General features: G+C 38.3%; 1 protein-coding gene across 3 annotated transcripts in view; it reads right to left on the bottom strand.

Moving 5' to 3' along the window:
* LOC131978823 (aryl hydrocarbon receptor-like) overlaps positions 1-22046 on the bottom strand; it is a 37332-nt gene extending 15286 nt beyond the window's left edge. For 2 of the 3 annotated variants that reach the window (XM_059342604.1, XM_059342603.1), the window contains exons 1-2: positions 21533-22046; positions 12097-12287 (exon numbers count right to left, since the gene is read on the bottom strand). In XM_059342604.1, coding sequence (XP_059198587.1) covers positions 12097-12287; positions 21533-21591 — 250 coding nt within the window. In that variant the 5' untranslated portion in view covers positions 21592-22046. The remainder of the gene's footprint in view (positions 1-12096; positions 12288-21532) is intronic. The other variant, XM_059342602.1, reaches the window with a different exon arrangement.
* Between the last annotated feature and the right edge of the window lie 2789 nt (positions 22047-24835).

Consider the following 24835-nt stretch of genomic DNA (forward strand, 5'->3'; position numbering starts at 1 on the left):
CACACTCACACGCAAGAGTCCTCTGCAGATCAACAATCTGAAAGTGAGATCACAAGTGTGCAGCAGCAGGAAAAAAGCAAAGAAAGCTATTGGGCTCAAGTCTCGCATTAATTGTTGGTCCCTATCCAGGAGACAGGTTTTCTCATTGCTGGAGAAGTGATCTGGCAGCGCACATACACAGACATAACACACACAAACACACTCGTTCCTCTTGCATCTGCCCCTGGGGGTTTTTTGTAAGCAATAGCCGACAAGAGTGCTTCCCTTATCTGGACGGCCACTACAGGAAAATCCCAGGATATGGCCTCTCCCAACCCGTCCGTCCAGTCCTGTCACGCAACTTCTTTAAGGAGGTAAAGGGGCCCCTGAACACTCCCCCCTCAAACACAGACCCATAAGACACTCGCCACCCTTCGGCTTAGAACTTACACAGTGTTTACACAAACACTCAGACCTGCACAGCCTGACAATTGCACCACATGAAGCTGCAGGCCTGACACACAATCTGATCCATGCATAACAGCCATTATCAACAGAAAATTAGTTATTTGTGCAGGATTGAAACCATAATTTTAATTCATATTAGAAATAAACACAGATGCACATATTTCATGATTAATTATTAGAGCTTGAGCCAAACACACACAGGCAAACATTGGCTGTGCCACTCCCAGCCCACTTTTTTTTTTTCTCTATTCAATGTTTGCGTGAGTAAGTGGGCCTCATTGTGGCTGTCTGTTTGTTTTCATTCGAGTTTTCTTCCCCATTGGTGGACTCTGCGACGTGTTCTCCCTCCCCAATCGTTTTCCTCCGCTAACAGCTCAACACTTCATGGCGCTGCCGTTGTTCACGTGCACTTAAAGAGTTCTCGATGCGGCTGAAGGAGAAACATGTTCAATGAGACTTGGCCGGAGCTTGTCCAGAAGTTGGAAAGACATTCCTGTAAGTCTGTGGGAGGCAGTGAAGAAAGAAAAACACAGATCCCCACTAACATCAAACATGCACCTCCTCCACAGAGCAGGAAAAGGGATTTCACATGTGACTGAAATATTGTTGCACAATATTTAGCTTGATATTATGTGATTGATATGGTATCTGATGTGTGAATAGACACCAAATGTAGTCTTCTTTTATTAAGCTGCTATCATGGTCACAGTTTTCAGAGCTATGAGATAAGTGCTGATTTACAGTTCAGCGTGGAATATTTACAGCATCACTGCAACACTATAGATGAATATGGCTAATTAAAGGAGCGGTGTGGAGGATTTAGGGGATCTTCTGGCAGAAATGGAATATAAAATCATAATTATGTTTTCATTACTGTATAATCCCCTGAAACTTAGAATCATTGAGTTTCAGTTTAGCATGAGTTCTTCTAATCTACATAGGGAGTGGGTTCTCTTCCACCATGGATACATAAAAAAAATTGGATACAATTTTGGAGCCTGCGAAAGATGCTCAGTGGTGCATGAAGTCATAAAAGTTAAACTTTCGGGTATAAAATTCTCTGGATCTGCATCTGTCAGGTGCAAAAAGTAATCAAAGTTGTGTTTCCTTTTACACCACCTCCCAGCCACCCAATCTCAAATTCACATGAACAGAGAAAGGAAATTAACTCTGGAATTGGCTAGTAGTGAATTTCATAATTTTCAGGCAATAATGGTTTACATATGTGCCACTAACTTCTAGTCACTGGTCATTTAACCCAGTTATTCTAAAAAATGGGGTCCTTGAAAGGTTTAAGTGAATTAATAACGTTATATGAATGTAATGTGTGTTATAACCTGCATTTTAATATGTTTAGGGCTTTATAAATTATTGTTTATTTCCTTCCAAAAAACTATTCTATAGGCCCATATAAGTCTAGGCCGGGCCCATTATTATTTTTCTTTATGTCCAATATATTTTATATTGTTTAAAATTTCAGAATCTACATTTTATTTAGCCCATGTATGCACAATGAGTGTATCACTTTTTTCTTTGAGCAAACAGGAGCAAACACAAAAAGGGTCCCTGTATTATTCTCGATCTTGTAAGGAGTCCTTGGCTGTAAAAAGACTGACAACAATTTGATAATCCATAAATCTTTATCATATAAATACCAAGCATTCTTTTTTTTTATAGCTTTGCTGTTTTCCTTGTTTTATAAAAACTCCACGTCTCCGTGGTCAGTTTTTTTCCTGCAACACCCATGGATCCCTGGAGTGTAGTAAGTTTTGCTTTTTGACATCTGATAACTAAAAAACTAAGTGCAAAATAAACATTGTCCCATTGGGGAATTCAAAATGTATGGCTCTTTACAGCCAACCAAAAAGCTTCTTCCAATACTTTCAAACTCTTTTTTTTAAGCCAAGGTGTAATTTGACACCAAGAGAGGTCACTTTTGAGCATCAAACTGTAGCTTCCTGTTTCAGAAAACAAGCCATTATGGGATTGGTGAAATGCAGAGCATGCCTTCGATGCAAGATTCACTTCAGGCAAACATCCCTGTCACTCAGGGGATGAGGTAGCCTTTAAAGGATTTGACGTCTTTTCATCATGGGTAATTAAGTGGAATCCAGAGAACTACGCGGAGCCGAGGAGGAGTTTTGCTACATGCAATCAAGTCTGACTTTTCAGTGAAACAAGTTAACGCAAAGCAAAACAAGTATAAAGTAATGGCAGAGAAGCTTGAATAGTGACAATAAAACACAGACAAACAGTTGTACTGTATGTTTTGGGTGGCGTTCAACAATAAACAATGAAAACTAACTGAAACATAATCTCAAAACGCTCCACATTAAACTTAAAAAAAAAACCCTAGGTAAACAGTGTCTACTTTAAAGTATTAGCATGTGTTATGGAGCTGGGACACACTGAAACTAAAGAGAGAGAAAAAGGAAATGCTGTCACAGGTTGGAAGTCTGCCAGATTCAGAGAGAGTATAAAGCATGCCAGCAATGCATAGGGGAATATTATCTTGATTTGAAAACATTTAGTTCCAGCAGATCCTGTACAGAGATCTCTGTTCTCACGCAGATGTGCAGGAAAGGGCAGTCTTTGCAACAAATAACAGCCAATGAGCTGGGTCACTCCGTCCACAGGTTCAACCTCCCATTAGTCTTATGATTAATGTCCCCGTTTACTTCCATGACTTTAGGGGAAGGAAACAGCCTCAACTTTTTCATGATCAGACAAGAGTGTCATCCAGGCATGTCAAGGAAGGAGCAGCTTTGGATGGAAAACAGAGGTTTGCACAAGTTTATTACAGGAGGCACTATGTTGGTATTAAAAGATTAGGAATTTACATTTTTCAAAGTGTTAAAATTGGAGGGTGTATGATAAATTGTGTTTTTGGCCAGAAAGCTGGCCTGGGCCAGGCCTGTAGATCTGAAAAGGGTTGTGTGCTGCAGCACAGAACTCACAAGCAAGCCTTGATGATCAAAATAAACAGTGATTATATACTATTCAGAACACAATGTCTGCTTTGGTGGTGGTGGTGGTGGTGGTGGAGTCTGGGGGCATCTGTTTTTTTAATCAACACTCTCAGCTATTTTTGTCTGTCAGTACTCCTTTTATCTGCTTGAAATACAAGCTGTCTTTTTTGGACTAGGCACAGACAGAAAAAAAAAACAACCAAAATTCAGGTTGGTGTGCTAGGCGTGCCTCGCATGAATTACTAAAAAAGATTCTTATCAGTCTCCAGGCGGTCGTCTAAGCTCTCAGAGGGAAGGAATCATTTAAGGCAACAGTTTGAGGCTGAAATACCAACTTTGGCTCCTACAAGATGCCTATATTTAGCCCACAGTTAGTGAGCACTGCATGTTCAAGCTGTTGGTAGATAGAGATGAAGATAAATGTTTTTAAGTCTGAAATATATTGAAATTACAGTCAACACTAAAAGCACGACTGTATGAACCCCATTGGTTTGGTTTATCATCCATTTTACTCTAAATGGGACCATCATTTGAAAAAGACTTGAAACCAGTGATTGAGACCAAAAAAATAATTTGGAAAATGTTTACTATGGTCATAAATCCAATGAAAGGTAGGGTAATTTTCTCATAGACTTCTATACAATTAAACTTCAGTAGAGTCACCTCCTGCTGGCCATTAGAAAGAATGCAGGGTTTGGCTTCACTTTTCAGATTCAAAGCTAATTTATACTCCTGGATAAAAATCACTGTTTATATTTTCAAATTCCTTTCAGAACCCTGACAGATTTTAATCACAGTCCTTAAATCAAATAATACATCTTCTGTGCTTCTGATCCCCCGACCAAACTTTGAGTGGGACAACAGCTGATTTTGTTTCGGCACATAAACAAACACAAGCATTTTTTGGAAGACTCTAAATGTCACAGAAAGCCTTGGTGGGCGAGCTCGGCTCGGGCCAACAAGGAAACGGGGGGAAAAAAAGTTTGGGTATGAAGGGAGATGTAGCGCTGTGGTTTCAAAGCTGGAGAGACTGAGAACAAACCTTCCAGAGAATGGAAATTGGAAAAAAATGAAAACATGATTAAATCTGTCTCCCAGCGGTTGCCTGCATTCTCACGATATACTGAAAGGAGAGTCATGAATCAAGAGCCAACAGGCAACTTCTGTCACCCCAGTATGATGTCCTCCTCTCACATATTATGATACTGACTTGACAGGTAAATTATGCTGAGGTTTTAAGGGCATGTATAAGTAAAAAGCATGAAAAAAAGTCCTCATCATGAGCTCATCAGGATTCAATAACAAACAAGACTGGGCTTCCCTGTACTGATGCTCTCCTCTCCATTTGCCAGGGCTTAAAATGTTGTTCTTACCTCTTTATTTCTTCTGTTACACTTGTGTCATGTATGGGTTTGTGTGTGTACATGATTCAGATATCCCAAATACCAAATTATATCAAATTATAGCACATGATACGGTGTTACCACATCAACTATGATTGCTAACAGGCCCTGGATGTTTTCAATGAACTTGGAAAGCAAATCCACATTTTTCAGCAGCAGTGAGCCACAAGCCTTTCAAAATATCCAGTACTGCCTCATAAAGTCACGCTATGAGGCGAACAGTCCAGCTTTCTCTAAAAGATCTGCCATTTCGAGGCAGCCATAAATAGCTTGTTTCTTTATCAGGTCTTTAAATCTCACTCGCACCCCTGATATTTCTTACGTTTGTCCTTTTCTTCAAAAGCCTTTTCTTCTACCTAACGAATTATGGGATCATTATCTTGAATTCTAGGCATGTCCCCACTTGAACACCTACTCTAGGCATATGTTTTGACTGGGATAACCCCTGAGAGGCAATCTTGTTGATCTCGTTAAGACATATAGCAAAGACTGTGCTTGGGTATTTATCGTTGTACACAGCCATCTTCTGTCAAAAACATCATGCAGATTCACCTCTTCCAACTGAAACGAGGGCTCATGTTAAGTTATTTAACTCTACAGTTTCCTAAATAGAGGAAGTTTACAGCTTATCATACTGTACAGCTGTTGCAGAGTGTGTATCTGGAAATGTTTTTCTCACAGGAGATATTTTTGGGTGAAATGGTACAACACTGCATAAATTCAGTGTTTTCAGCCTCTTGAAACCCCTAACACTATCCAGACAGGTGGGTATAAAGAGGTTTACTTTAAGATAGGGATGGGCGATACGGCCTAAATATTCTATCACGGTCACAGTATATATTACCTTACATTAATTGCTCTGTTAGTTTGATTAAGAAATGGCTTAAAATAACATACAGTGATTAATCACTTGATTTTCTTCTTTTATTTTATTTCAAACTTGAGACAAAACTACAATCCAATTAAAAATACAAGCTCGAAGGTTACAAGAGTTACAGGTTTTAAGGCTGTATTAACAACTTAATCTCTCCTCTACCTTGCCAAAATCAAGTTACTGGATTCGCAATATCACAAGACCATGCAAGAATCAGAGACTGTTGGAGGTTGCACGAGAATCTTAAGACCATGAAAGAAAAGCTACCAAGTCTGAATTGATATTGCCAAATCTCTACCACCTACTTTAAGCCATGTAGAGGTCTTTAAACACTTAAAGCAATCATCCACAGCTGGCTCTTCTTATAAGAGCAGCTATTAGACAATCACTCCGGCCATCATGTCTGCAAAATTGCATTTCTTTAACACAGACATGAGCAGTGTTTTACACCAAAGCTGGATCATTCTCCTCTCAAGTTTACTCATCATATGATCTTGCCTTTGTAGTGTTGTCTGTCTTCATTCCTTCACCTACATTTCCTTAACATGTGAATGTTTGTTTCAACATAAAAAGTAACAAAACACTCACTGGAAAACATGCACTCATCATCATGACAGTGCACTTTCTGTTTAATGACTATTCCATACCATGTCTGTATCCAACCATCTGCCCCAGCTATACCACCAGAAGGCAACACGAGGCAACATCTTCCACGCCACATGCCTCCATTCATCTCTTTGTCTTTCCAGATTTCAGTCTTTGGATTAATGTGAGCTTGTTTAAATGGATTTCCATACTGAGTAGAAGTTTATCCAATATGCTTTCCAAGCACTAATTAATCATTTCTGCAGCAGCCACTATAATTCTCACCCAACACAGAGACAAATTAAATGTCTTGAAAAACAAAGAAATCTTTGTGAAAAATGTAAGAACCTCAATCACTACCGCGCTAATGTGTACGAGACTAATGATTAAATGGCTTCTGTGTTTGATGAAATATGGTCAGTAATCTGATGAACTGAACAGATAATGTGCATGCACTGATTGTTTATGAACCACAATGAACACTAATAATTATATCCTTGAATTATTTTCCAAAATTGTTGTATTAACAGTAGAATGATTGACAATAAACAATCTGATAATGTCCGATAACTAGTTGTAAACATGTGTAAACATGTAAACATGTTGTAAACATGTTTCATTAATATTCTGTCATATGAGGAGCTGCAACAAAACCAGAATAATTTTGCGATGAGCATGATTTCTGAACAAAGTCTGAGAAATCGACTTTGGAAGAACAGATAAGAAACCTGACTCACTAAAAGTGATATCAAAGCCGTTTGATGACTTGATTGAAAGTAGACAAACAAAGCGCTGAAATGCACGATGTTGCAATCTAATATCCCGCTTAATAATGAACAACATGCTTTCTTGGCTTCCATTGTGCACTTATTAAACAGCCTTGAGACAAGCACAAAGACAAAGTTGGCGTGGCCGACACTGCATATTCTATCACATTTCACGTCTATGCCAGTGCCAACAGGTCTGTCGATAAGAATGTGTTCGACGCCTGAAAGAGCATTCAGGGACGTTTTGTTGTAATCCACACCTTGTACCACTTTGACACAGGAGGCAGGCGTCGGACGACTATCATGGTTTAATTTCTTACTTTTACTGGTTGAAGAGATTCCAGTCTGCAGTGTAGCTAGCTAGTCTCAATTTACGGCTAAACTATAGAATTATGCACAATTATATTCCGAAATTACCTGTCAACACATGAATTCTTGCTCTTTCCATCTTTCTGCAAGGAGTGAAAGTTTAAAGTGACTTTAGAAACATTATCATCAATGACTTAAGAAAGAACCCCAGCCAGACAGGGTCCCAACAACTTTCAGCCCAGGTCAGGAGGAGTGCAATAAGAGTCAGCTGATTTGTGTTGACCCAGATCTGACCCACATAACTGTGTCAGTAATCGGAGGCAGCTGAGGCGAGTGTTGCAGGGATGAAGTTTTTCTGTAGAGAAACCTAGAAGTTAGAGCGATAAAAACCAATGGGATTTTTCCGTTGCATTTTGTATTTTTGCAGAAAATAAGCAATGTGCTAAAAAGAAGTTTATGATATTTACACCTTTTTTTTTCAACACATATTGCCACATGTACAAATCTAAGAATATGCTATAAACAAACTACACCACAGGCAAAGATGGTAAAGTCTGCAAAATCAGCTGTAGTCTCATTTAGCCATTTGTTAGCAACTGGCTTCATTAAGACACACATAAGCCTAGAAATCCAAAAGTTTTATTTAATGTAAAGGAATTGTAGGAGAAAATTGTATAAATCTCTTCAGCTTTTGTTTCCTAGAGACTTTATTACAGGCAGGTAACCAAAGACCCATTCAAAAAACCCACTGACTTCAAAATGAGGGAACCAATGTACAACATGCAAACTAATTTCTGGGTTTTAGGACTCATTCCTGCAACACTCTATACACATCAACCATAATGCAATTAAGGGTGTAGTCCAATGATTCACCTTTCCAGGAATACAGGGCTCACAAGAGACCGACTGGAGACAAAACAGTAGAAATTGAAGCAGCAGAGGCTTCCTGCCTTTTTAATGAATACTGGGAATCGTCAAAAACACTTGATGCTACATTTCTCATAATGTTAACTTACCAACGGCATCTTTTCACTGCCAGGAAAATGCCAACAGCTTTGTAACTTCATGTTCCCAGCTTCTTACCAAATTTTTCTGTTAGGACTGAGATTATTTTATTAGACTTGACAAACTCCAGAACCATAGAAAGCATTACAAAACTGTTTTCATTTGATTCGTAGCACTCCTTATGACTGGTAAACTGGCCTTAACGTCTAATATTGGTGGAGCACATATTCTGATATGTTAATGTTATTATGCTCATGACTGCAATAAGTAGAATTTGCAGAACTCGCCTGTGAACACACTGAACCATCTCTGACTATCAGTTTTCACATGGTAAATGTAAACAAAGCAAACATGTTCTGGTTATGACATGCTACAAACATCCTTATGTCTCGTCCATTGTTTTCTCATTTTGTAAAGGCTCTCAAGGCTACAACAAACTTCCTGTTCTTCCAGCTAACAGCCTGCTAAAAGCTATTCAATAAGTGGTGTGTATTTCTCTCAGAAAACAAAGAATATGCTCAAGTGGAGGCCAATAACCCACAGACTCACAGACTCCAAAGCACTGAAATATGAGCATTAATGGATCCTTTAAACAACTTGTTTTTTTCCCAGAGTAAAGCTGTCTGATTATAGGCCATAAGTGGATTATATGTGTATCGGAACAAACCAAATCAATATTTTTGGTCAAAGATTATTTGTTTTAACCTCCTGACACAGCAAAATGAACACTTGTGAAATGGTCTACAGTGACAACGCAGCAGTATAAATGGGGTGATGGGTTGCACAAGGCCTGTGTGATGATGTGACATGTGATTTTGATCCTGCCCAACACTGCTACAGGGCACAAGTCTTTTCAGTGTGCCTGATTACTGCTGATGTCTGAAAAAGAGGGGTAAAGAGTAAGGCAGTGTCAGGGAGATGAGCAGAGGAAAAACAGAGAGAATGTCCAAAGATATCTGCAATATAAGAAGTTGCAAAAAAAAAAAAAACGAGAGACCATTACATTCTCCATGACTGTGTGAAGAAAACAACTAAAGTATAGTTTTCTTTTTAAAAAGTTTATCAATCATGTTCAGTGTTCCATAAAGAACAACTGGATATTTCAAATGTGCAGTTGTTAAGAGTTTCCCACAGTTTATTTGTGGTCAAAACACCAGACTCAGTCAGCTGGAGAGCAGCACTACAGTCACAACCAAAACTGATTAGAGATGTGTGCGTGTTTTTTTATCCAGAGCGGCTGCACATAAATGCATCATTACGTCATATTTTTAATCAGCACTCACCTTCACCAGAGAGTTTTTCTTGTGAAATATAAGAAACACTTTTGGGTGGGAAAGGGTAAATGATTTTGGAAAGGTTGCCTCACATTGGTAACACAATTAGTTCACCCAGTTCTGCAGAGTGTAACAGCTACATTTCTGTTTTCTCTTTGGTGCAGGCGTGTTTTGGGTTGACCTTTGACTAGAGGATTGTGGGGGGAAATTAGGACAGGAGGAGAAGAATGGGAGTTAAATGAGGGGGGCAGTATGCCAAGAGCAGCTCAGGAGGGGAGGGAGCTGTCAAACGTTTCTCAAGCTCTTAAACAACAGGATCTGATGCCACATGCATAAAACAAAAAAAATGCATGTCCATTCTTTATGACAGTTTTATAAAGCAAACATTTACATTGGCATTGTTGCAGTTGCTGGGGTTGGAGACTGCGTCAGGTCAACTTTAGATGCTTGATTCAGTCTCTCATCTTAATTTTTAACTTATTTTTATAGTGCTTGTCTGGCACTATCTGAAGTATGCGTGAGCTGCAAACATTTTCACTCATTCCTCCGCTTGTTACTCATTTATCAAATCCAGTTTATGTGTGAGAAATGGCATGTGCATAGTTCTAAGCATCAATAAAACATCTGGCCCCAGGTGTTTGATAGGAGTTTGACATGACTCCACTGATATTCAACATGTGCTGCCGGTCCATGTACAAATACAGTGGAGGAAAACCATGTAAACCTGCCTTGGATGGAAATTTTGTTTTTATTTGAATGTGTGACAAATCAAGTCTTTGAAAGGGCACTGGATCTTTCAAAAGAAAAGAGACATACGCTCACTGACTTTGGTTCCCTCTTAATAAAAGAATATTGCACTTAGATCAATCTAACTGTATTATATATTTGAGTAATGCTCCCTGATATCCATGAGGTGTCCATGATAGTAAAAAGGAATTTCCCTTAGAAAAGAAATGTTTGCATATTCCAGGGTTTGTACAGCTTTTTAAGAGTAAAATTCAAGCACTTTTTAACCACTTTCAAGCCACTACAAACCAAAAATTTTACCAATTATTACTAAGATGACAGCCTGTCAATGCTAAACAGATAACAAAATATACCTGTTATAGTAGCTGATGAGCAGGTACAATAACTAGCTAACGACCTGCAATGTGCATGCACACACAATGTCAAATGAAAAAGCTCCCCCTTTTTATTTCAAGGCCCATATCTTTCAATCAAGATCTGGTCTGTCAGGAGATGACGGGATCTTGGTTTAACTCAAAGACCAGACTGTCTCATCTCAAGTATTAAAGATTTTGTTGTTGACATGAGTGTAGAAGAAACACCTGATTATGTATTTTTATGCATTTAAGCATATTGCTAATCTTGAAAACATTAGTTAAAATAAGGCACCACTGCAGAATGACTTAGAGAAGGTTATTCAAAGCTGGGGTAAAGCTTATCATAAGTTAGAACTGTCAAGTTGTAAATGCACTTGTGCAAAGTTTATGGAAACTACTATCTGAACTGATTACATGATGGCGCAACTGGAGCACTTCAGCACTTCTATCTTTGCCTGCATAGCGAAAGAAAAGTAGGCAAAAGGGTGTGAGAACAAGCAGTGCAGGTATGTCACAACTCCTCTGACTGCATGTAACACATCCATTCATACTGGATGTTCACGCAACAACCAGCTTGGCTAATTACAGTCTGCAGCTACAAACGTTTTGATTTACTCTGGCTGTTTTATCCTTCATTCCACTGGGTTGACATTGCGAGTTATGTAAAAACTAGGACAGTTAGTGACAATGATGAAAAAAGGGACCAGAGTAAGACTAAAGGGTGTCGAATCATGATAATATCATGTTGTTTGATTATATTCTGTGCATATTAGGCCACCTCTGCACTGGCCAGAAAACTAGTCACATTTGAGATTCAGTAGGGTTTTTGTTGATGGAGAGAGCACAGATTCACTGCAACAAAGACAAGATCCCTCAGGTGAAACGATGCACAGAAAACAGAGACAGGACACATACATTTTAACAACATCGGTGAAGCCTGAGGCGACCAGGCAACTTACTCAGCAGCTTGTCTGCCAACACCTTGGCTAAAATGTCTGTTTAACTCAAAGAAAACTATCATCTGCCGGTGGTGGAAATGTTATATGCGTGACTCACTTATAATTGACTCACACATGACTCATCGGGCCTTCAAAGCCAGGGTGCCTGCAAGTTTAATCAACTTACAAAAAGAAATTTATAAAATAAACTATTTTTTTGTATTGTTGGTGTTGCTAACAACGAGGGTGGAGTAAGGTTACAAGTACTAAGGATGTGTTGTTTCCTAAAACCAGATTCCTGCATGCTTCTCATTCCTATCTTGGCTGTTAAATGCACTGCCGGTACATCTGCATATCTCTCAAATCAATTCCAGTTTCACAATTGTTAGCGCTGTCTGGTATTTGAGCCGGGTGATACTCACCTTTGAAGTAGCTCTTGACCCTCAGGTAGCCAACGCTGAGGCGAAGCACCGACAGTTTGTCCAGACGAGAGCGAACATCCTCGGAAAACGGCAGGAGGTCCGTCAGCCGATCCAGCTCCCCATTCAGCCGATCCCGGTGGCGCTTCGAAGGGTTTGATTTAACAACTTCTTTGCCATCATTGACCTTTTTGCTGTAGCAAAAAAGAAAACATATAGATGGTTATTAAAGTGTTAAATATTGTCACTGAGAAAGCCCATGATTAAAGCTGATTCAGATCAGGTCTGTCGAACCGGCCCAGCTAGAGCACGCCATCTGTTGCGGGATGCAGTGTGACACATGCCAGTTAAACATGAGCCATATTCACAAAGCAACAGTTTCATACCAACTCAGGGGAATAAAGACACAGCCGTGAATGTGACTAACAAAACCTTCAGGTGAGTCAATAGGACATCAGTTTCTATTATGAGTGTTGGATCCAGGAATGCTGTCGAAGCCTCATGTGTGCTGGGGTTATTGAATGTTGGCACAATAATTATCTTTATTTAGCTTGGAATAAAACAACCATTTATTTTCAAGTTAGCTTGGCTCTCTATAAAGAACGGGTGGAAAGTCACCAGTTTAAGAACAGGAAATAGCACTATGAATAGAACTGTGCTACAGAATTTTTTTTTGATAGGATCAAGTTTTTTGGCAGCTGGAGCTAAGATTTGTTTTTTTATCAAGGCCTCAAAATTAGGATGGGCTGAGGTTTCATGAAGTTATTTGTAATAATCAGATTATTCTGAATTCATTCTGGCTTCATTCATTCTGGCTTATCTAATGGTAAGTTAGCATGGCAACAATCATGTTACTTGTGGGTATTTAGTTACTCTCAGTGAATTTAAGTTCCCACCCTAATCAGTGTGATGCAGCATATGTCTAGGGCTTTTATTGTGAAAGGAAAGATCTGTAGCTGTAATGTGCTGCCGTTGACATGGGAGACAAAAAGTTTGCCATGTTGGTTCAGAGCCTTAACGGAGCCTTAAGGTAATTATTTTATTATTACTTAAGTATCATAACTCTTGGCTATGATGCATTAACTTGTCTGTGTCCCAAAACCACTTCATGGCGTCATTAAAAGTACTCTATAAAAACCTAATAAAATGCCCATTCCTTCCTCGAACAAAAACCAGCACCAAGCATCCGAAACTCATCTACATGAATTCGAAGAACCCGAGTTATGTCTGTGACTCTTGTTCTATTCAGTCTACCTGAACAACAGAGTTTATTGTCATCGATGTATTTCATACCATATCTTTTTTTAACTGGTAGATTGCCTATTTGATAAAAAATAATACAATGCCATCTGCGAGGTTTATCTAGAGAAAGATGGACCAGTATGTTTGGTCTCTTTGAACACTTCCAGTCAACTCCCACTCTTTTGACATGAAAACATGAAAACAATACTGAGTGGGTTTTTCCTCAAGGACACAATGTTTTAGCCCAGAATAAATAGCTCAGACACTAGCATGCAAAATATACAATGTTACCACAAGTCATTCCTTTGACTACTGAAGTCGTTTGTCAAGATGAAAACCTTTTTTATTTTTATTTTTTTACTTCACCATGACAGCAGCTGTACTTTCTCTGCTCGACTTTCACTTTAAGGGCGACAGGGTTGGAGACCACCCATGCTCAAGTGCAAAATACAAACTCACGAGGCTCGCTGGAGATACATGTCATTACTCACAAATCAGACACACATGCTACACCGGGAGCGAAACCAAAAAGAGTAAGAGAAAGGTCGCAATGGGGACGATACACAACACCACTGTTGTTATTGCCCAGATACACACCTGCTGTGAAAACACTTACAGCTTATATATGGAAGCTCGTTCCTGCCAAGAAGAAAATGTAAAGACAAAGTTAACATAAGTCTAAAGAGTATCTAAAAGCTATGATAGTATAAAGATAGACACCCTTTTAAATCATAGTATCGCACATTATGAGTTATTAGGTCAAAACTAGCATCTAAAAATGTAATTTCCAACATTCTCTTTTATCTTTTTATACATTTATTTGTGAACTAAGTTGTAAAAATGCTTACATCCTCAAATGGGAGGGGAAAACAATCAAGTAGATGCATCATAATTAAAGCTCTAGATGCGGCTTATTTACCGTCTACGTGTCTGCCAGACCAGCTTCTCTTATAAACAGAGGTCGCATTTTGCAGAGGGAGTGGGGAGTCTAACGAGGTAACAAGGTTATTTACCAAACGAGATGAATGTGATGTTAATAAGCTTGAGCCAATCTGTTGTTTAGTTAAACCGCCTTTAATGAACAAATCCAGACAAGTGCCAAGTTTCCTGGCAAAAACATGTCTTTAATCTACGTGCTGACAAAAGCATCTCTGTGTGCACTGTGAAAGTTATTCATATTATGAAATATGAATTATCAAGGTTAATTAACTTAATTGGTAACTGTTGTCTTCATTTTATAGTGAGACCAAACATTTACTAGGCTTGTGGCCACCATTCACACCCTGAGTATGAGACTGATAGTGGACTCTAATCACGTTTTTTTTTTTTTTAAACCTTTTTTTATCCACAGCTGTTTGAACAGACTGACTGTTGCTGTACAATGGCATGCATGTACATGATTCAGACACCAATCATTGCATCCGTCTCGGCAAGAATAAATCTGCAGATACATGATCTGTTTACAATGAAAACAGGCTGTGCTGTAAAAATATTACTGACAACATTTATGCATACTGAACAGCTGGGTGTAGACTATGTGTGCTCAAACTGGACTGCTTAAAAATAGGAATTTAGAAAAAAGAAATCTATGGTACGACTACAATATTTTTTTTGTTAGTACCCACTGATTTCTTGTATTGAAAACTATATTTTCTCCTCATCTCTTAGGTAAAAAAAAATTGTACGAGCTTACTAGAATAATAATACATATTGTTTTAACTGTCTACAAATTGTGATATTACTATACATTATAAATGATTAGATGTATATGTCAAATTAGTCTACTTTTTATAATTGTGTTTGTGTATATTTTATTAATACTGTAGTTTTTTTCCTGTAGTGATAGTACTGATGCTCTAGAAAATTGTATTTACTTTGTTTACATAAAAATTTAATTGACTTCACACTGCTGCTGAAGTTCTTCTTTTTGTGGCCTTCAATTCTTGGAAATGTGCCAAAGAACTTGCACATGCAACAACACCTGCCCTTATAAAGCATGTAGTGTGCACATACCTACATGAATAAACAATTGTGATCAATGGGATTCATCATTCAGCACACCTGGGGCCTGTTCCATAAAGCAAGCTTAGCCAAAAGCCAGGCTTATTTCAGTTAGTCTTATGACTCATTTTACTGGATTCAGGTCCATAAATCAAATTCAACACAGTTCAAGCTCAGTTACAATGGCAACTTATACTAGGAAATATGTTGAATTTGCTTTATGGAACCGAATCAATTGAAAATAAGCCTGGCTTAATTGATAAACTCGCTATATGGAACAGGCTCCTGAAGAATGTTTGGTTGCATCTGGAGTTGATTTCTCTTTTTTCTCTTGACAGAAAATTAAGAAAAATTTAAGAGAATGAGGCATTATAAAGCCTTATGTGGAGCTGCTTCACATGAGGTAAAGCAGGAATCTTCTGTTAACATTTATAAAGAGGAACAAACCAGTGATCTGTATAAGACTACTGATTCTAATCACATTACCTCAGATGGTTTCAACTCTAAAACGAATACCTAACCTGAACAGCTTATTCAGGTCTATTACCGTAAAAGCAAATCTGCCGTTTCAGCCTGTGAATTACCTACCTAAATTCCTCCCTAAATTTCTCTCTTTACCGAAACTTTGGTTAATGATAGGCTATAAAATTTCCTTCTCTGCCACTGAATAGTCTGCAGGGAATGCAGCCTGAACTTGATTGCTGGCTTCAAACCCGAGCTGTACCTTCTCAGAAATGGAGCAGGACTGATCTCACTCTCAAGAAATGCCTTGCGGAGACAAAAGCCAGCATTCAGAAACATTTTTTTCCCCACCTTGATTTGCTATGGATCATGGGGTTGAGCAGCAGACATCAGGATGTTCATTGTAAGAATGGCTGATGCTGTTGTACCTCATGCCTCGGCTTCTTCTTGGTTTCAAGAACGAAAAGGGTAAAAGATCTGAACCCAATCACCTCTTCGTCAGAGTCGAGGCGGCCCATGTTGCACTCAGTCTGCTGTAATGACACTGACACACATTCGTCTGCTCGAAGCAGGCGGAGCGTCTGCCAGATCTAGAGGGATGACTCAGTGCCTCAAAAGTAGAAAAAGCGTGCTTTCTATACACGTTTGGCTGCTGGAAAACACAGGCTGCAAATTTGGAAATAGGATAGTTTACAAAAGTGGGCCTTAGCCTACTTAGAGCTTTCCAGACAGCGGGGTAGAAAATAGCTTTGAGAACTCAAACAAAAAAACATATGTTGCACATAAATGTACAAGAACAAAGCTGATGAAGGGGTTACAACACAAGAAGTTCTATTTAACAAATTATCCTACAAAGTAGCGTTCTGCAATCAATTCAAACTAGGTTTTCTGTTACTTTACGCTCACGCTGAGAGAAAAACCACTCTGGTTAACTCCACAGAAAATGTGGTGAAAGCGGCTCTCCAGTTGCATCATGCAGCACAAAACAAAATTAGACAGCAACATGAATGCATACATAAAAAAATCAAGGATAGATATAATGTTAGGCATTGCTTTAACAGGAAATTGCTAAATTCACTGTGGAGCTTCAGACATATGCGGAGGCAATAGCGTGACAAAGACATAATGTATTCAGCTCTGTTCTGGAGTGTTTGAAACATGTGGATACACAGTGGTGAATTGGATGCAGGAGTTTCTATAGATGTTTTACATGTTTGTTGTTTCCCCTCGACTCTTGGGGAGGGGGGGTCCGCTAAAGCTACCATCCTCCAGGAGGAAGGAAGCCACAAACTCTTTAGAACCAACTTTCAAACACTGGCTTCAGGTCAGGTTTGCACCAAAAGGTTGTTTCTTTAATACTGGGATAGGTTTGGGCTGAACTTTCTTTCGAGTAGTGTTCTGTGAAGAAGCCTATTGTGTTGTCCAATAGTGAAAGGAGGAACTCACGCTGTTTCTTCCATCTTAATGCCACGCACACAATGTTTTTTTAAATATATGGCTCAGATGTTACTCGTGTCCAGAAAAAAGTCCCCAAGTTCCCAGCCTGAGCTGTTGTTTACATTACATCAATTTGCAGGACAATTCTGTCCAAAGCAACTTTTTTTTCTTTACACCTACACACATCATTAAAAAGGTGTGTTTTCCTTCAATATGTGGACAATAGATGGAGATCAAAGCTACTGTTAACAGCCGACCAGCTGAGCAACAGCTGCCTCGTTTCTTTTGCCTTGCACATTCACACAGATATACCTGATGGTTATAATATAATAATAATAATAATAATAATAATAATAATAATAATGGCAATATGCATGTTACTGCTGTAACACAGCTTTAATGCACATGACAAAATATAATATTAGTAATTATGTGTTTAGCTGTAAGCTATGCACACACATCATTTAGTTTCTGCAGTCAATTTTTCCCAGTGGCCATTCTCAGACCACCATTGTGTAACTGTTCACAGGACACCTCAAACTGCAAACAAGATTAATTATAAAAAACCTTTCTTAAAAAATGACGTCATGTCTATGGGCAACTAATGGGCGTCGCCAATGAGAAAAAAAACTAAAGCGCAAATTCAGTGGTCCGTATAGTGCAGGAATAAACCCAGACACAGAAGCTTTTTTGGTATCTGCACCAGGCAACAATTGTGACTGACGGAATAGGCGCCATGTTGGTGCCCTGTGCCCAGTTCTAAATGAAAAGATCCATGGTTTATTCCATGCTCCGCCATAAATGAAGACATATTTTCCTGTATGAGTGTTAGACAAAGATAAAAACAGAAGTATTTAACTGGCGTTTGTGAAGACTCGTCTTTGAAACTTAAACAAAAGGCCAAGAACAAAGGGCAACTTTGTTGCTGCTCACCGGGAGTGTTTTGGCATTTGGCCAGTCTTCTTATCAGCATGTCTGCCTGTGTGTGTGTTTCTCACAAACCCTTTAGATTACCGTGCAAAAAAATATTTGCACTGGTGAAGCACATTATCCCCTTCTTATTAAGGCGACCATTGTTTGCTAAAACAAATGCTTAGTCACATTATAAGGCGTATAACTTATAATCCACTTACTCAGTGTTAAGTACACATTACCTCTGCACTCTCTGGGGTGCTTTAATGAGACCTTTCCACTATAATTAACTCATATTTTCACAGTAGTGGTAGGAGTGCTGTCACTGTTGAAAAAAAACTGTACAAGGCTGGGAAAAGGGAAAAGAAGGTACATAAAGACAATTGTGCAAAACCAATGCAATAAAGTTTTCGTTGTTTGGTTGCAGATTTGGGAGGCTGTAGTTTGGGTAGAAATGTAGGTTTGTGAGGACCTGATGGTTTTTAATTTAGAATATGTGAGTTTGCATTTTTTGAAATGGAAAGTTGAGTTCATGACCCAGTGTAAGTAGTTAAATGCACGAGAACAATGCTGCTTTAAAAAAAAACAGTTGCTGTAAGAGTGGAAAACACTTGTGGTATGTAGAATGCATTACATTTTAAAAGTGTAGCATAGCAAAGGAGACATACCCAAAAGGCGTCCATGATAATAAAAGGGAGCATTTGGATGGCCAGATCTATCATGGAATGCCCCTGTGTAGTGACCACAGCTTTTTACAGTCAGGCTCAATGGTGCCTTTGTGCAGCTGAGCCCAGCTGGTTGTCCAGGAAACCTCAGTCCTCACTGCACAGTCCTACGTCTTCAGAAACACAGACGGCTGCACACAGGCCACCTTTTTATTTTGGGATTTACACTGGGAACGGCCTTTACATCCTATACTACGCTGATGTGTTTTTAAAAATATGATTTAAAATCACTGTTAAATGGTACTGCTGCTAGTTTCAAGAAGTACAACTTGATTTTGCTAATATTTATAATGTAAACAAACCTTTACTTTAGTTTGTCGTCTATTGTTAATCCCTGTATTAAAAGAGACGTCAATCAATTTAAAAATAACCGCACTGTAGTGTTTTGAATTTTGATGCAGGGCAAAGACAGACCACAAAACATGCCTTTAATTATTATATGCTATAGTGCCATACGTTTCATATTTAACTGGGAAACTTTGGGGCAACTGACCAATGTCCAAAATGTACTTTTCTTTTAGCTCCACTGGTCTCCTCCAACTCCTGGGGAAAATATATGTCTTTAAGTGCAGTGGGTTGTCCCCTAAGGACATTTCAACAGGAAAGTAAGCTACAGATTTATTAATAAAAAATATTGCATTAGTCAAACTACACCTGTACAGTGTCGAACAGCTCTAGTTTTAGCTAGCTAGCTTTATAACAGCATAATATATGACTATAAAAAAAACTCAGCAGCAGGGTTTTTTATAGAAACCATGACCCACTTACTCAATATATTTCACAGGTGTCCCAATCAATGATTTAATGCATCTTTTTTTCCAGAACTGATAATGAAAGTAGCCAAGGTGAGCTATCTTGTTTCTTTATTAGTTTAGTTGGATGGCAATGGTGTGTGTGTGTGTGTGCGCACAGACACACACACACACACACACACACACACACACACAAACTCTTTTAGGCTACTTCTATCTTTGTGAGGGCCCTCATTGGAAAAGTGAATTCCCTAATAGTTTTGAATTTTTCATCAGTTTTAGTTTTAATTGGATTATGAATTTTTGTTTTCAAATTCAGTTAGTTTTAATTCGTTTTTAGTGTGAGTTTGCTAGTTTAAGTTTAGTGGTTTTTTTTAAAAAAGCTTTCGTTTTAGTTTAGTTTTTATTATTTTTAGTGTTAGTTTTTTGTTGGGTGGGAGATTAAAAAAGGTCACAGTAAATTATGTCTTTATTTCCTTTGCCTGATTCATTTTCATTATGAATGAAAAAAGTTGACAAAGATGAAAGCGAATGACATTTTCACTATAATTTTAGTTAGTTTTGTAACCACAAAATACAGTTTCAGTTAGTTATCTTTTTTTTAAACTCTCATTTTCATTTTTATTTCAGTTAACGAAAATGTTTTTTCAATTCTAGTTTTGGTTATTTCGTTTCGTTTTCGTTAACAATAATAACCTTGTTCCCGAGCCCCTTACCTTAAGGTAACCATGGTAACCCTAACATGAACCTAACTGTAACCTTAACCCTAAAACAAAGTGTAAAATCTGAAAAAAAAAAAAAAGCCTTTAAAGAAGTGAGGACCGGCCGAAATGTCCTCACTTTGTTGGTTAAAAACGTGTTCCGGTCCTCACTATGTAGGAAGTACAACACACACACACACACACACACACACACACACACACACAGTGATCCCACAACGATGGAGCGCGAGGCCGTATCAGATTACAATAACACACTCGGAACCCGCAGCACTCTCCCTCCTCTGCCTCCTCCCCCCTCCGCCCTCCTCGGAGCATCGCGTGAGAGCAGCAGCCGACTCTCCAACTTGATTGTGATTAATGCGCGAGGGCAAGATATCCATGCCAGATCCAAAGCTAGACACATTCTTAAGGTGGTCCGCAAGAGGGACGAAACAAAACACACAAGAGACCCGCACCGTCTGCACAAAACACATGACCACACTTCAAAACACTTTCCTCGTCATTCTAACTTTTTTTCCTTAAGTTATGGATTCATAATTGACATATTCATGATAGAAGTTCATAAGAGGATGAGGTCCACCTTAATTCGGGTATTCCTCTTGTTCGGAAATATCTTAAGTCTTTTAACATGCCGAATTGTTTTAGTGCAATTTATCAAAAGCAAGCACATTATATTTTAATGGCAACCTTTTTATACAACTCACAGCACTTAATGTATCTAAACTGAAAGCGAGGCTTTGTAGGTGGTGCGTACACGTTCATCACTTTAACTTCAAAATGTACACGTTACTTCCACGACAAAACTGAAAAGTAAAAATAAAACCTCTAAGTTAAGTTACAAAGGTTTCTGACGAGTCTTACTGTTCGTGAACAGGCTTCCTCCTTTTCTTGTTAGCATAAGAATCTGGATTTTGTTGGGGTTTTTTTACTTGCCGAATATAAGCCGAATTATTTAACTACAACTTATCATAAGAAAGCACATTTTCACTTTAACGTCCACCTATTCGCGTAGCACTTAATTTAACTAAAGTGGAAGTGAGGTTTTGTACATGATGCGTTCACGTCCTTAACTTTACCTTCAGCTTCAAAATGTACACTTTACTTCTACGTAGCGACAAAACTGAACTCGGAAAGTAAACATAAAAGCTCTTAATTAAGTCACACAACAGTTTCTGACAAGTCTTACTGTTTGAGAACAGGCTTCTTCCTCTTCTTGTTAGCATAAGACCCTGGGTTTCCCAACATGGTGTCACTTCGTTTTAACGCTCGCAAACTTGACGTTATGGTAACGTTTGTTTGGTTAATTCACTCCTCCGTAAGTGAGGCTTCCTCCATCCGTACAGGAACAGCAGTCGTGTTTGTTAGTCCTTCGTTCACTCAGCCAGTGAGTCAAACTCCAATGTTAAATTATATAAAAATTAAAAAATAAAATCTCGCCGGGGTCCGCGGAGGTTATGAAGCCGCGTTGCCAGTTTCCGTGGGCGGTCACTGACGCTGACCTTAGTCGGCGGTGCGGTGAGGTGAGGTTGAAGCAGCAGACTGAACACAAAGTGGCAAAGTTTTGTGAGGGGGGAGAAAAAAGGGAAATTTAGAAAAGTTTGGCGCAGAATTCCGCTCAAGTCCAACCCCTTCTTTGGATAAACAACGTAGCCTTATTATTATTATTCAAAGCCACTTCAGTTTTCCTTTTTTTCTTTCTTTCTTTCTGTCTCCCTGTACGGGGCGTTTTCAGGAAATGTGTATGAACAGTCTATCAGAGCTGTGTTTTAAGGTGGACTGGACTCTTTGTGAGTGACTGTCAAGCATGTTTTTACTTCTGCTTTTTCTTATATCCAGAGTGGGTTTTTTTTTCACTTAGTTGGGAAAATATGTTCTTTGGCTGAGTTTTCTGACCACTGCTGGAAATATTATAGTTGAGTTTCCACAATAACTTCCATAGCCTAATAAATGATGCACACATATCACCATGTTTTAGCAACTCACTACAACCTTGCTTTAGTATTAATCTCTTACACTGTGTTATTTGTGTAAACTAATGTTTATTAATGTTTATGTTAATTATTTTGTTTAAACTAATAAAATAAATCAAAAGGACTTTTATAAGAGATAAATAGAGATTAGAGACTTTACGGGACATGTTAATAATTTACATTTCAGTGCAATGTCCACTAGCTGCTGCAGACGTTATATAAGTAAGTTTTTAAATTTAAATTTAATCTAGCGAGCCCTGAATACATGCAATAACATACAAGATAAACTTAGGTTTTGGCCAAGAATGCCCCCCCCCCCCCCAAAAAAAAATCACCTTGCCTTTCAGGGATTCCGTACTTTACAATTCCCTCCAAAATTAAAAAAATAATACGAAGAAATCAATAGAAATTTCATACTTACATTGTTTTAAATTAATAATTAAAAGAATATATAGAAATAGCAACCCTTAATTGTAACATATCACAAAAACATTGAAACTAAAACACGTTGTGGCATCATTAAAGCATTCGTAGACCTCACAACATCAAATTTATTTGACAAAGCTTTGAATTTGCCAAAAGAGACAAGGACATTGTTCCAATTCAAATGTTATCACACAATTGAATCAGCAGTTATCATGCCATAAGTATGGGCAAGTAGGGGCCTGCTCCACTTGCTAGTAGGCCAATAGGTTGTTATCAGCTCACTGAATTTGCAGCTATATTGACATGTGTAGTTTAGCAGTGCTCTCTAGTAATTATGAATCACATGAAGGCAGAAGTGAGGTTACAAGCAAAAAAGCAAAAGAGTGTAGAGTGTAAAAAGCAAAAGAGAGAAGCAAGGAAACGGAATATAAAGAATGAAAAGTCAGTCTAAGGGCTGGCTGGAGGGGAATTGGGCGGGTCAGACAAGCTTTCATCCAGAAGACCGGGGTTTGTGTCCCAGGTGAAAACAAAAGTCGACAATATTATTTCAAAGAATGTCACTTAACGTCTGTGAGTCATGTTTTTACATGACCAACATAAATACATCACTTCTGGTATTAACACTGTCCTTGTTACATTTTCACTTCAAACACTTGCATGCATTTATTTTGTGTTATCTTTAATAACTAAAACTAGGACTTTTTTAAACATCTTTAGAGAAGTAACTGCTGCCTTACTGCTTTTTAACTAACCTTAAATACTTTGTTTTCAGCAAGCCACCATTGAAAGGACTGATAACAACCTTCTAAACCTGCCAGCTTGGGAGCAGGCCCCTACTCGCCCATTCTTATGGGAATGATAGTGCTGATAAGACCCACTGAATCATGTGATAACATTTGAAACTGGCAGGGCAAGCTGCAAGCTTTGATAACTATACCCTTATTTTATACTACAATTTCTTTATAACATGGACAAATTCATGCTCACACTTAAACAAACTATGTGGACACATGAACAATACGTTCATATGTCATTTAGAATCTCATTTAAAAATGAAAGCCATTAATATGCATAATTTCGGCTGGAAGGGATTTGCTCCCATGAGTAATGACATTGACCACTGATGTTGGGCTTAAATGTCTTCCACGCCAAACTGTTGAAACATTTCTTCTTTATGGATCTGGCTTTGCACATAGGGGCATTGTCACGTTGCAACAGGAAAGGGCCTTCCCCAAACTGCTGCCACAACATTGGAAGCACACTATTATCTGAACTATTGTTGCAGGCGGTAGCATTAAGACTTTGCTTTTAACTTTCTTGGAACTAAGGAGACTAGCCCAAACCATGGAGCACAGCCCCAGACCAAAAGTACTCACAGATGTGTCCACATACATTTGGCCACATAATTCTGCTCTATTAAGAGCTTTTAAGTGCAGTATGTAATGCATTCACATTGACAGAGTGGCAAAATGAGTCAATATGAATATATAATATTCTTGATTTTTGAATGTGCTCTTGATAGAAAATATTACATTTTACTTTAAGTTTCCCCATTAAGTATTCATTTAGCAGTATGTCAATACTGATAAATGGATTATAAGTATCTTTAAACTATTTGGGGGTGTACCTTGTCATACCATACATTTTTGTTTTAGATTTTTTTCTTATGTAGTGGCTGATTTATACATTAGGAATTCCATTTTCATCTCCTTAAAACCAAGTTTTAGCCATTTTCTGGATTATATATCCTACAGTTATTAAATTTGGTAAGGACACAGACAACATAGTTAGACACATGGACAGTTTAATATTTCCTGCTAAAAATACTAAAACAGAAAATAGAATTTGATTGATGCTGTACCAAATTTCAGGGTCTCCAACATAAACAGAATCCAAGATATGGCAAGTATAACAAGCTAAGGTTGCAATTTGTTGCTTTTTTGAGAAGCTAAAATGATGACGTGACCCCCTTCCTCAGGACCATGGAAATTTCTGTTTAAAAGGGGAATTTTGGGTTTGCATACTCCTTATAACTGATACAAATTAAAGTTGCTGTGAAAAATGTCTGACACAGGAGTCCTGCAGTAAATTTT

Source organism: Centropristis striata, chromosome 10 (genome assembly GCF_030273125.1).
Source record: "Centropristis striata isolate RG_2023a ecotype Rhode Island chromosome 10, C.striata_1.0, whole genome shotgun sequence".
Taxonomy (NCBI): Eukaryota; Metazoa; Chordata; class Actinopteri; order Perciformes; family Serranidae; genus Centropristis; species Centropristis striata.